The sequence below is a fragment of the Scylla paramamosain genome, chromosome 31, assembly GCF_035594125.1.
Source record: "Scylla paramamosain isolate STU-SP2022 chromosome 31, ASM3559412v1, whole genome shotgun sequence".
NCBI lineage: Eukaryota > Metazoa > Arthropoda > Malacostraca > Decapoda > Portunidae > Scylla > Scylla paramamosain.
Window position 1 is genome coordinate 16,889,000 of NC_087181.1, and position 12,256 is coordinate 16,901,255.

Genomic DNA, 12,256 nt, shown 5'->3' on the forward strand with positions numbered 1-12,256 from the left:
ACGAGGGGAATAACAACACTGTCACATGGTTAGCTGCTACACGTTTATTACAGTGGTTATCATATAAAGACTAATGTCGTAACAACACTACGGGGGAGATGGAAGGTACAAGAAGGGCAAGGTCACACACACACACACACACACACACACAGCTACAAACAAGGACAAGTAATTTACAACACGTTCGTAGAAAAAATAATAATAATAAGACAAGCTACTGACTTATAGCGTGAAAGTATCAAAATGTTAAAAGCAACACACACACACACACACACACACACACACACACACACACACACGTTACACTACCACTGTATAATCATGTGTATCTGTTTTAATTATTTGTTTATTTCATTTTATCTTTTATCATTTATCTGTGTTATCTCGCCTCTCAATGTCACCTGTGAAGGGTTGGCAGGCTCCCGCACACACCTGACCTCCTTCACCATTTTCTCTCAACTTTTGTGCGGCACTGAGCGAGTAAAACACTTATTAAAGGCACAGTTAGGTGGACTGAGTCTCTCTCTCTCTCTCTCTCTCTCTCTCTTGCAGTTCTTTCTTCACAACACACATCTAACAAAAATCACACTCATACATCTAATACATTTATATCAACACTTGGATTTGTACTAATAGCGTAGCAGGTTTTGGGAAGACGTCAGTTGGAGCAGGATCAGCAGGGAACGTGAACGAGTCTGCTGCTGCTGCTTCATTTCATCAGTTCACGCGCTTCGGATTAAAAGATAAAACGAGTCTATAATTACGTAATCGTCTGTACTCGAGATTTGAAGCGCTTTGCATCACTCACAAGGATTATTTCCAAAAGCCACAGAGGTGATTAGTCAGGTTCACAAGAGTGTTTGCCCTATTGATGATACAAAATACTTGTCAAACTATCATTAGAGGAACGAAAACATCCATGCAAACCCCGATAACGTCCACCAGGGACATAAAAGTTACCAAGATAGGATAGTGGAACGTTTGAAAATGCAGTCAGCTTTTTTTTTTATACCAAGGCAGCGGCGAGTCAAAATATTTAACGCAGCTCAGAAAACACTCTTGTAAACCCCGATAACTTCCACTAGGGGCTTGAAAGTTACCGAGATATGACACTAGAGCGTTTGAGAATGCAGTCCGCCTATTTTTTACACGAGGGCGGCGGCGAGACAGAATATTTCACCAGCGCAGAAACCTCTGGCAACTGAAGGTCGACTGGTCCGGCACCACCACACCAATGCACTAGTCTCTCAAACGCCGATTTTTTCCCCCCTCCTGGTCCGTTAAAGCTGGCGCCGGGAGAATGAAGGAGAAGTGTAAGAGGACAGCGAGGACAAGGAGTAGGAGGCAGGGGTGGACGTGGGGAGCCTTGCCGCTGTAGTAAGGACAGTAAGGACACTGGTAGGAGCCGCAAACCTCGCAGATGTCAAGGGCGGCCAGACTGGTGGAGTTGATCATTGTCGTCTCGAAGTGCTCTGTGTGATGGAACGGGAGAAAAAGTCAGAAACCACTCGTCTTCTCGTGTAGCGGTGATGTCTTGTTGTGGCTTGTTGTGGTGGTGTTGTGCGGGTACTAGGGTGATTTGTGATGCTGTGGTGGTGTTAGGATGGTTTTGTGGTGATGTGGCGGTGTTTTGGGGTGGTTTTTGTGGTGTGGCGGTGGTGATGGCATTATTAAAGGAGAATGTGAAGGTTAGAGAGAGAGAGAGAGAGAGAGAGAGAGAGAGAGAGAGAGAGAGAGAGAGAGAGAGAGAGAGAGAGAGATTTAACATAGAAAAAAAATTCTGGTAGACTTGCTATGATCTACTAATACTGCAACACTAGACAACCACACTTTCCATTATCTGACCAACACACTAACCTCAATACCGTCACGTTTTCTTTACCCTCCACACACAAAACGAAGAAAAAAGAAAACGATACCCTCGCAAGGCCTTACTTACCTAAACTCCCGACCCTCAACAGAAAACGAGGCTGCCAAATATACGTAAGGAAGAAATGCACACTAACCTGGGGCAAAGAGCTCGTAGATAGTGGCATAGCGAACAGCAGTGAGGTTTGCAGCTGGGAAGTGACGTCTTAAGGTGTAATTAAAGCAATTCATCTTATCGCTGGGCACCTGAAAGAGAAAGGGAAGAGGGTAAGAAGGAGACGGAGTAGAAGCACAGGGGAGTCAAGGAGGGGTGCATATCTAAAAGGCCACTAGGACAAGGCTTCATGTTTAATTCCTATGCCCTTCCCTCTTAGTGTCGATAATGGTACTTTTTTTATGTGTGTCACTGCTGTGTGTGTCTTTCATGAATTGCAAAGATGTTTAAGTGCGTTAGTAAGTGAAAGGAGAGGGTTATGAGATGGAGGATCTAGAGGAAAGTGCAAGGTCGATATAAAAGGGAATAAAAAATCAAACTAATGAAAAGTAGAGAAAGTTAAAGGACGATCACAAAAAACGGGGAAATTAAACTACAAAGGAAAATAAATCAGGGTAGAAAGGTAAAAAAAAAAAAATAATATATGAGAAAAAAATGTAAGACACACACGCCCACAAGCACGAGAGGTGGAAAGAGAGAGAAAAAGAAAAAGGAAATCACACAAACACACATAAAATAAAACAACGTAGGAAAAGTGGAAGCACACACACACACACACACACACACACACACACACACACACACACACACACACACACACACACACACACACACACACACACACACAGAGAGACAGTTCGTTGACCACTGCTAGGAGTCACATAATGCACGAGACAAGCATACGAACAAACATACGAATAAAATAAATGTAACGACCATATCTGTAGTCCACGAAAACTCATACGCTAACTAGAAATAAATGAGTTTCCTCTTTTTTGTAATTATAAATGCGAGTAAAGAATGGTCTGAACACGCACACATGCACAAACACACACACATATAGAAGGATAATATAATAGGTAAATAACAAATAAATAAGATGAAAAAATAAAGAAAAAATAATATAAATACAAATATAAAAATAATAATAAAAGAACGAGAGAAAAAAATGTAAATGAAATAAAAATGAAGTAGTAAGTGAATAAATATCAAAGAAAGAAAAATGGAATAAAATCACTGAAAAGAAAACAAGGACAACTTACATAACTAAACTGCCAGGACAATTTGGTTTGCGACACTTTGACGTCGACAAGCTGCGGGAAGTACCCCTCCATAATTTTCTTGACAATGTTGTTTGCGGTCGGCTGGGATATGAAGTACCCTGTGGCCACCTCGATCTCCAGGTACGCCGCGTGGCTCACCGGGGACACCTCTACTGCCGTCCACCTAGAGGAATGAAGCAGCGGTGTGACGTATTGAGGAGACAGATTATCCCATTCACTACCACTGACAGTTCCAACATTCGTGCAGTCGCCAGAGTAAATGTAGACGTAAATGAAGGGGATGTGTGTAACTAAAGGTGGTTTCTTTAATTCCGTGGCAAAGAAAATAGATCACTGTAAACTTAATATGACTCTCAAGTGATATCCAGAATAGAATTAAACTTATGTCGGGTGCTGAGAGAGAGAGAGAGAGAGAGAGAGAGAGAGAGAGAGAGAGAGAGAGAGAGAGAGAGAGAGAGAGAGAGAGAGAGAGAATGTTAACACTAAAAAGAAAAACAAAGAAAGAAATGGGAAAAGAAGATGTCATGTAGGAGGGAGTGAGATAAATAAAGAAAACGAAGAGGGAGAGAATGATAAGGACGAGAGAGAGAGAGAGAGAGAGAGAGAGAGAGAGAGAGAGAGAGAGAGAGAGAGAGAGAGAGAGAGAGAGAGAGAGAGGTTGAGAAAATAGCCACTCAATTTAGATACATAGGTTGCTAGTCGTCTTTGGAAGAGTTGAAGTGGTGGGAAGTGTTACTGGCAGGTACTGGTGAAATCTGGCTTTTACTGGTTACTACTAGTTATTTGTGATTACCATAAGAGATACTGTAAGACTGTGATGATGATGATAACAATAATAATTTCACAGACGTCTCATAATAAGTAATAATAATGGATAAAGTTACAATGAAATATAAAAAAAAAACAACATCTGAGTAAACAATAAATAAATATGTGAATAAATAAATAGTGATAAGTAATTAATAACTGACACATAAGTTAGTATTATATAAAAGTAGTAAATCAATAAATAAGCAATAAGTGCAGATTAAGAAATAATACTCAAGTCAGCACAGTAAGGAGTCAATTAGTGTCAAGGGCAAAATCGCTTCACTGTGAGGTCACCAAGGAAACTTAACTCATTATTATTATTATTATTATTATTATTATTATTATTATTATTATTATTATTATTATTATTATTCTCTTCACTTTCCCACATGACTTCTTTTTCAGAATGAGATAAACTTGTCTGGCTTTATTTTCTCTTTTTCTGCTTATTCATTTTTCTTTTTTTGTTTGTTTCTTTCTCTCTGTTTTTATCTCCTCATTTCTGCTTATCCATTACCTGTTTGTTTCCTTTGTTTCCCTTTTTGTCTGGTAGTCTATTTATATGTCTGTTTGTTCGTATGTTTTGTCTCTTCATAATTTTTTTTCTATTCATTTATCTCTCTAATGTATGCCCGTCCGTCTGTCTGCATGTTTTTATTCATCTGTCTACTTACCTGTCTATCTATCCATCTATTTATCTATCTACCTATCTGCCTATCTATCTATCTATCTATCTATCTATCTATCTTCCTTCCCCTCCCTTTCCCTCTTCTTTCCTCTCTCCCTCACTGCCTCCCTCCCACTCTCCCTCTTCCACTCCCTCACTCCGTCGCTCACCTGGTACAGATCTCCGTGTAAATGATGGACTTGTTTCTGAAGCGAGGGTAAGTCTCCGTCACGGTCAGGTCAAAATACTTCCGCGGGGGCTTCTCCAGATACCGATCGAGGTCAACTCCCCAGGTGATTTCCATCTGTGCCACCGCCTGACCTGATCCCCGCGCCTCCAAGTATACGTGACCCCAAGGACGCGGGATCTGTTGGGGTGAAGGGCTGTTTAGGTGATTGTGGCTTCGGTTATGTGGGATGAGAGACAGTAAAAGGATAGTCCACTGAAATGTCATTGATGGCTACACAACTCTCTGATGCGTCTGGTGCACGTGGAACAGTGAAATAAGGGCGAAAAGGCTTATTTTGGCTGATACTCGCTTAATATCATGCTGGATTCCATTGTATTCCGTCAACAATATTTGCAGTATCACCAGGCAAAACCTGCAGTATCAGCAGTAACGCACAGTTAATCAATGAAGGGAAAAATAGAAGAATAAATAAAAACTAAATAAAAAAAATACATTAGATCCCCCTCTACTTGCCTAATCACTAGAAAAACGGGCATAAACTCCTGAATATTCAGCCCAAAGTAAATGTTAATTAGGCCTATTCATCCTTTCAGCACATTATACTAATTGCGTTTGAAGGAATGAAAAGGAATGGATGAAATAAATGCACAGGAATATTAGGGCAACTACACTGTAGGTAAATATAAGCACCTTACCAGCAATTTTTCTGCACGCTTCCTTGCTCTTTACATGCCTTTGGTTGTCATGGGAACCTAAGAACCTAACCTACCTAACCTAAGAACCTAAGAACCTATTAAAGCATGAATACATTACACAAACCCCCTTAGTGTGTACCCATTTCTTGGCATACAGCAGGACTTGTGCACCAAAGCGATAATTTGCTTCTTTATTAACTAGTGTGACGTCACCGATGCGATGCATGATGGGGAACAAAAGTTTGACGGACTGTCCTTATTGACTCTCATCCTTAAGTACAGGTGGGTAGATAGGTGGATGGATGGGTAAAAGGGTTGGTGAAAGGGGCATAGGGGAGAGAGGGAGATGGATAGGTAAGTAGATAGACAGATAGATAGATAGATAGATAGAGAGATAGATAAATGAACAGATAGACAGATAGAAAGGCAAAAAGACAGACAAGTGAATAAATTAATAGATAAATTGATTGATAGACAGATTCAGGATGAGTCATTAAATTAACATACACATACATATAAACATGCACTCTCTCTCTCTCTCTCTCTCTCTCTCTCTCTCTCTCTCTCTCTCTCTCTCTCTCTCTCTCTCTCTCTCTTCCATCCACCATACACACACACACACACACACAGGTTTCCCCATCCAAACATACTGGGAAGGAGTGTTTGGCTGAGATGGACTGGTTGGTGATGGACAGTTCCTCGGAGAAGCCAGGAGAGGAGGAGGCTTCAATACGCACATCCAGGTTGGTGACGTCACGAAGCCTCGCCCTGTGGCTGTACTCCGCGAGGGCTTGCATGGCTAACACTGTGTCCTGTAGAGGGAGAAGAGGTAAAGTGAGAAGATGGGTACTGTAAGGTAACATGCTGGGTTTGCTTTTGTTTAAGTACACACACACACACACACACACACACACACACACACACACACTCTCTCTCTCTCTCTCTCTCTCTCTCTCTCTCTCTCTCTCTCTCTCTCTCTCTCTCTCTCTCTCTCTGGTAATATATTGGATATGGTTCTGTTTCTTTGTTCGTTTGTGTCTTTCTCTGTTTCTCTAACTCTGATTTTCTTTGTGTTTGTCTCCATTTATCTTCCTTTAATTTTTGTGTCCTTGCCCCACTCTCTCTCTCTCTCTCTCTCTCTCTCTCTCTCTCTCTCTCTCTCTCTCTCTCTCTCTCTCTCTCTCTCTCTCTCTCTCATAGCGAGGATCTTACTATGTAATCAATTTGAAGCAAGTCCACATTCATTAGCCAGCTAATTTGCTACAAGTTACTCGGATTTAACTCAAGAGGGAAGTTGAACTGATGAAGAGGCTGCGGATAATTAGAGCACCAATTCAGAGACATCTCCTGCTGCACTGATTAATCTCTCTACTTTGTTCGCCATAACTGTTACATAAGGATGGTTTTAGGTGCTCCAGGTAGGAAAGTCTGTTTTTTAATGTTTTAATTGATACTTCCAAAGCCAACCTTTTGAATCAACTGAATCCAGATTATGTCTAATTATTTCTACATCTAATAGCCTAAATTAGTAAACGTCTTAATTGATGTTATGTTATATCAATCCCTTCATTACCTGAATGTTCGTGAATCTGTCTGTATCCGGATCAAAGATGGATGAAACAATATTTGATAGAGAGCAAACTGTATGTAGAATGCAAGGGAAGAACATGATAAAAGACCAAGAGAAAAGAAAAGACGAAAGTGGAGGAGAAAGAAAAGATGCCTGAAAACCAAATGAAGAACAAATGAAATGTAGAAGACAAGGAAAGAACATGATAAAAATGAATGAATGAACAGATAAAAAAGAAAAAAAAGTGGAAGGAAAAGAGACCAGGAAGAATTCTTTTGTTTTTTACGGTAAACGAGAGCAGAGTTTGATTACATAGCTAAGCAACAGTTCTCTAGTCACAAAATTGGTATCAGAGGTTGATTTTGAACTAAACAGCTGTCCTCTAGTCACTAAAAAAAAAAAAAGGAGTAAAAATCCTAAGTTAATCTGAATTAGTAACAGTTCCTTAGTCACAGAATAAAGGAGACTGCAAAAGGCCGGTTATCGTACACTGCGCAGCTCCTGTACTAACCATGAACGTCCTTTATCCTCCCTCCACTGTCAGCCTTTCTATTGCCACCTGTCTTCCCTACACATATGATCATCTAACCTTCCCTTGAAACTATCTAGTGTGTTGGCGCTGACTATATGATTGCTAAAACCTATTCTAGTCATCTATCTCTTTTTGTGAATCATTTGCTATCAGTGTGTTTCCTTAAGCTCAAGTTATCTAGCTTATACCCGTTAGTTCGAGTTGTCCTGGTTGTGTTCTATGAGGACGTCACTTACATCATCTTTGTTAATTCCTTTTGCTCATTTAAATACTTCTGTCATGTCCCCAAGCACCCTCCTACTCTCCAGTGAATGCAGGTGGAGTTTTTTTTAGTCTGTCTTTATATGTCAATCCTCTTAGTTCCTGAATAATTGTAGTCATCCTCTTCTGCACTACTTCGGAATCTGTCTTTCCTATAATACGGCAAAACTGCTCTGCATAGTCCAGATGTGGTCTTACTAAAGCTTAATGTAACCTCAGGGTAACCTCTGCACTTCTGTTTGTTACACTCCTGCTGAGGATTCCTAATACCCTATTGGTTTTGTTCCTGACTGACACACACAGTTCCCTTGGTCTAAGATCTGAGGTTACCTAAAATCCCAAGTCTATTTCACTCTTTTTCCTACATAGATTGGAATTATTAAAGGTGTGATCTACGTGCCTGCTTCTTCTACTTACACTAAAGAACTTACTTTTCTTTATGTTAAACTCCACTTGCCACCTTACTGACCATTCATACAACCTGTCCAGGTTCTCCTGCAGCTGTCTGGCATCCTGGTCTGTTTTAATTACTCTACCTACTTTTGTGTCCCTAGCACCTCTATTGCTCCTGATCCTCGTATTTATGTACGAGTAATCTATGTAGATTAAGAACAATTGGTCCCTCATTACTAAGCCCTTTGAGGCTCCGCTGATAACTGACCCCTATCGTGACCTAACACCATTTACTTGCACTCTTTGTTCCCTAAAGTTTCCATTAAAGTTAAAGTATCAGAGGATTTAAATTAAGCAGCAATCTTCTACCCGCCAAAATAGCCCTGGCAGCCTTGGCGATGGTCTTTGGTAAGGTGAGCCGAGCGGGGAGTGAACGAAGCGTACTGCGCGTAGCTGGACGAAGGATTGTGAGGGACGGACTGGACTGAACGATGCTTTGAGGAACAGATGGAATGCTTGGCGCTAATTAACCTGAATACCTTGTGCTTGTGATGTGTGTGTGTGTGTGTGTGTGTGTGTGTGTGTGTTTAATTTAGACAAGCTCGGAATATAGATTTATCTTTAGAATTTACATGAACAATATAATAATATATGTATAAACCACTAATGCTTCTACTGCAATTTCTACTACTACTACTACTACTACTACTACTACTACTACTACTACTACTACTACTACTACTACTACAATCATCATTACTGTGTGTGTGTTCACAAAATTACCACACCTCCTCCTCTCCACACACACATACACACACACAAACCACCACCTACACCACCACTCACCACAGTGCCGCTGAAGGCCATGTCCCAGTCCCGCACGGAGGTGAGCCAGCGCACGATGGATTCCACGCGCGGGGTGACGCCCTCCCGCAGCAGGAAGGTGAGGAGGGCGTAGCTGGTGGCCTCCACGGCGTAGGAATCCCACTCCTGAGGTTCCTTCGGCAGCAGGAAGCTCCTCTGGTTATCCTGGGCGAGGCGGTTGTTACTGGATACCGTGTCACGTGACCAGTGCAGCCCTCCCTCTGTGGGTGAGGAGTGGGGTTAGTGTCAGGTCGTTCACTGCAGCGTCAGGTCGTTCACTGCAGCATCAGGTCGTTCACTGTAGCGTCTCAGGTCGTTCATTGTAGCGTCAGGTCGTTTACTGTAGCATCAGGTCGTTCACTGTAGCGTCAGGTCGTTCACTGTAGCGTTACTCCGTTCAATGTGGCGTACCAGTGAAAGAGATAGTTTACCAGTGAAAGGGTTGATGATATAATGATACAATGCTTTTCTGATATCAAGAATGCTATTAAACTGATGTCTTGGTGCTGAGGGAGTAAAGTGAAGCGATAGATACGATACCGGACTTTCATACCATTAAGAGTATTAACTTGAGTGCTCAGTAAGGCGAAGCATAATGTAACACTATTAAGATGAGATTGAGATCAAGTTTTTTTTTTTTGTAAGTTTAGTGACTTTCCGATTAAAGGAGGAGAAGGTGGGCGGGGGAGAAGAAGAAGTACGAGGAGGAGGTGGAGGAGGAGAATGAGGACAAGGACAAGGAGAAGGGAGAAATATTGATGAAATAATACTTTCTGAAGAGTAAATAGATGTGGAAGGCAAGGAAAGAACATACGTAATACAAAATAAATAAATACGAGAAGATAAGGGAGCAGGAAGGAAAGAAGATGCCTGAAAACTAAATGAAAAGCAAAGCAAATGTAGAAGACGAGGAAGGAATATAATGAAAACATGTAAGGGATTGTTTCTCAAATAGAGTGGTAGATGAATGGTCCAGACTCAGTAATCAAGTTGTTAGTACTGAGTCATTAGGGAGCTTTAAGAGAAGATTAGACAGATTTATGGATGGGGATGGAAATAGATAGATGTATTTTATACAGGGACTGCCACGTGTAGGCTTCTTGCAGCTTCCCTCATTTCTTATGTTCTTAAACTAATAAATAAGAGGGGAAAAAAGGAAAAGAGACACTGAACAAAGAATAGATGACATATAAAACACACACACACGCACACACACACACACACACACACACACACACACACACACACACACACACACACACACGAAGAGAGAGAGAGAGAGAGAGAGAGAGAGAGAGAGAGAGAGAGAGAGAGAGAGAGAGAGAGAGAGAGAGAGAGAGAGAGAGAGAGAGAGAGAGAGAGAGAGAGAGAGAGAGGAGAGAAAGAAAACATTAATAAACTAAGACATGACATTTAAAGCACACACCCACACACACACACACACACACACACACACACACACACACACACACACACACACACACACACACACACACACACACGTGCGCGCAAAGAGAGAGAGAATAAAAAAGAAAGACGAGGAGAGAAAAAAGATATTAATAAACAGAGCGAAGAGCAAGTGATGTGTGGAAAAAAAAAAAATGAACAAGAACAGAAAAGAAAAATTAAATAAAAAAAAAAATTGTACACAGAACAGAGAGAAATCTGTAAGAAGATCACGTTTCGTTTTCCTCGTAGTTCATTTTACTCCATCCCAACGGACTGGAAGAAATGAAACTTGTAAAGGCATTGACATAAACAACTGACTTATTTTGAGTGATTTCATGATAACACTTTTTCCCTAGTTCTCGTTTCATTCACATCCATGAGTGTTTTTCCTAGAATAACAGGCGTGCAGGAAAGTAGTGTAGTAATAAGTTTAACATTACACACACGCTAAATTAGATTCCCATTTGTCCTTCTTCGTAAGCTGGCAATATCAGTTACGTGTGTTTTAATATCTTTCTATTGTTTCATCTAGTTATATCTTTTTGTTACGTCTTTTTTTTTCTTGAACTGATATTTCCTTTGTTTTTTATTTTGTTTTGTCTTTTTTTCAACATTCATAATTAGTCATGTTTCCTCTGTTTTGTTTATGCTACATTCAGATTTTCTTTGTTTTATCCTATAGTCATATTTTCTTTGCTTTGTTTCTTTTATAATCTCATTTTTGCTAGGGTAAGTTTCTTTGCTTTGTTTTTCTTAGTATTTTTTTTTTCTGTTAAATTTATCTTAGTAATTTTCTTTGCTTTTAGTCAAATATTCTTTGCTTTGTTTTTCCTCGTCACATTTTCTTTGACTTCCTTTTCCTACAGTCACTTTTTTTTTATTTCTTACATCGCATTTCGTCTTTTTCCCTACAGTAATATCTTTGCCTTATTTTCTTTGCATTTCCCTAGTGATATGTTCCTTTGTTTCTCCTAGTTACATTTCCTTTCTGATCTTCCTCACAACATTTTTTTACGGTCATATAATCTTTGCTCCACTTCTACAGTCCGACCACGAAACCCTCCCTACACAATAGCAAAAAAAAAACTGCGCCACATCTCGACTATTACCTTCCGCCAATAAAATGCTCCCCTTATCGGAATCCAATATAGCCATCCCTTTTGTTATGAGATGAAAGACTCACTTAAGATTGAGAGAAAAGGAATCAAGTCGTACAAATGTCATCTGAAGTGGATTTTGAGGGGTAGGGAAAGAGACTGCGGACCTACAGCATTCGAGACGTGGAATCGAGTCCATTTTCTTTTTTAAGGTTTCGGGGTAGACTCAATCAAGAAGGTTAAGAGCGAGGGAGGGAGGGGAGTGTCTTGAACTGTTGTTGTTGTTGTTGTTGGTGGTGGTGGTGGTGGTAGTGGTGGTGGTGTTGTTGTTGTTGTTGTTGTTGTTGTTGGTGGTGGTGGTAGTGTTGTTATTATTATTGTTGTTGTTGTTGTTGTTACTGTTGCGCCATATGACTGTGGTGTTGCGATTCCTTATTGTATTTTATTTCATATGTTTATTGATATCTTGTTCTTGTTCTTAATCTTGTTCTTGCTTTTGTTTTTCTTATTATTTTACGCGTCAAGGAGACTGGCCTTCCATTCTTCCCTCACCCCCCCAAAAAAAAAAAAAGAAAAAAAAA

The 12,256-nt window shown here is 40.4% G+C and overlaps 1 protein-coding gene across 1 annotated transcript in view; it reads right to left on the reverse strand.

Annotated features, from left to right (window-relative positions):
* Positions 1 to 24: 24 nt before the first annotated feature.
* The window catches only part of LOC135088750 (CD109 antigen-like), a 54,596-nt gene continuing 42,364 nt past the window's right edge, over positions 25 to 12,256 (reverse strand). The window contains exons 22-27 of the mRNA XM_063983748.1: positions 9,112 to 9,350; positions 6,160 to 6,321; positions 4,795 to 4,991; positions 3,127 to 3,310; positions 2,007 to 2,115; positions 25 to 1,472 (exon numbers count right to left, since the gene is read on the reverse strand). Of these exons, the coding sequence (XP_063839818.1) occupies positions 1,240 to 1,472; positions 2,007 to 2,115; positions 3,127 to 3,310; positions 4,795 to 4,991; positions 6,160 to 6,321; positions 9,112 to 9,350 (1,124 nt within the window). The 3' untranslated portion in view covers positions 25 to 1,239. The remainder of the gene's footprint in view (positions 1,473 to 2,006; positions 2,116 to 3,126; positions 3,311 to 4,794; positions 4,992 to 6,159; positions 6,322 to 9,111; positions 9,351 to 12,256) is intronic.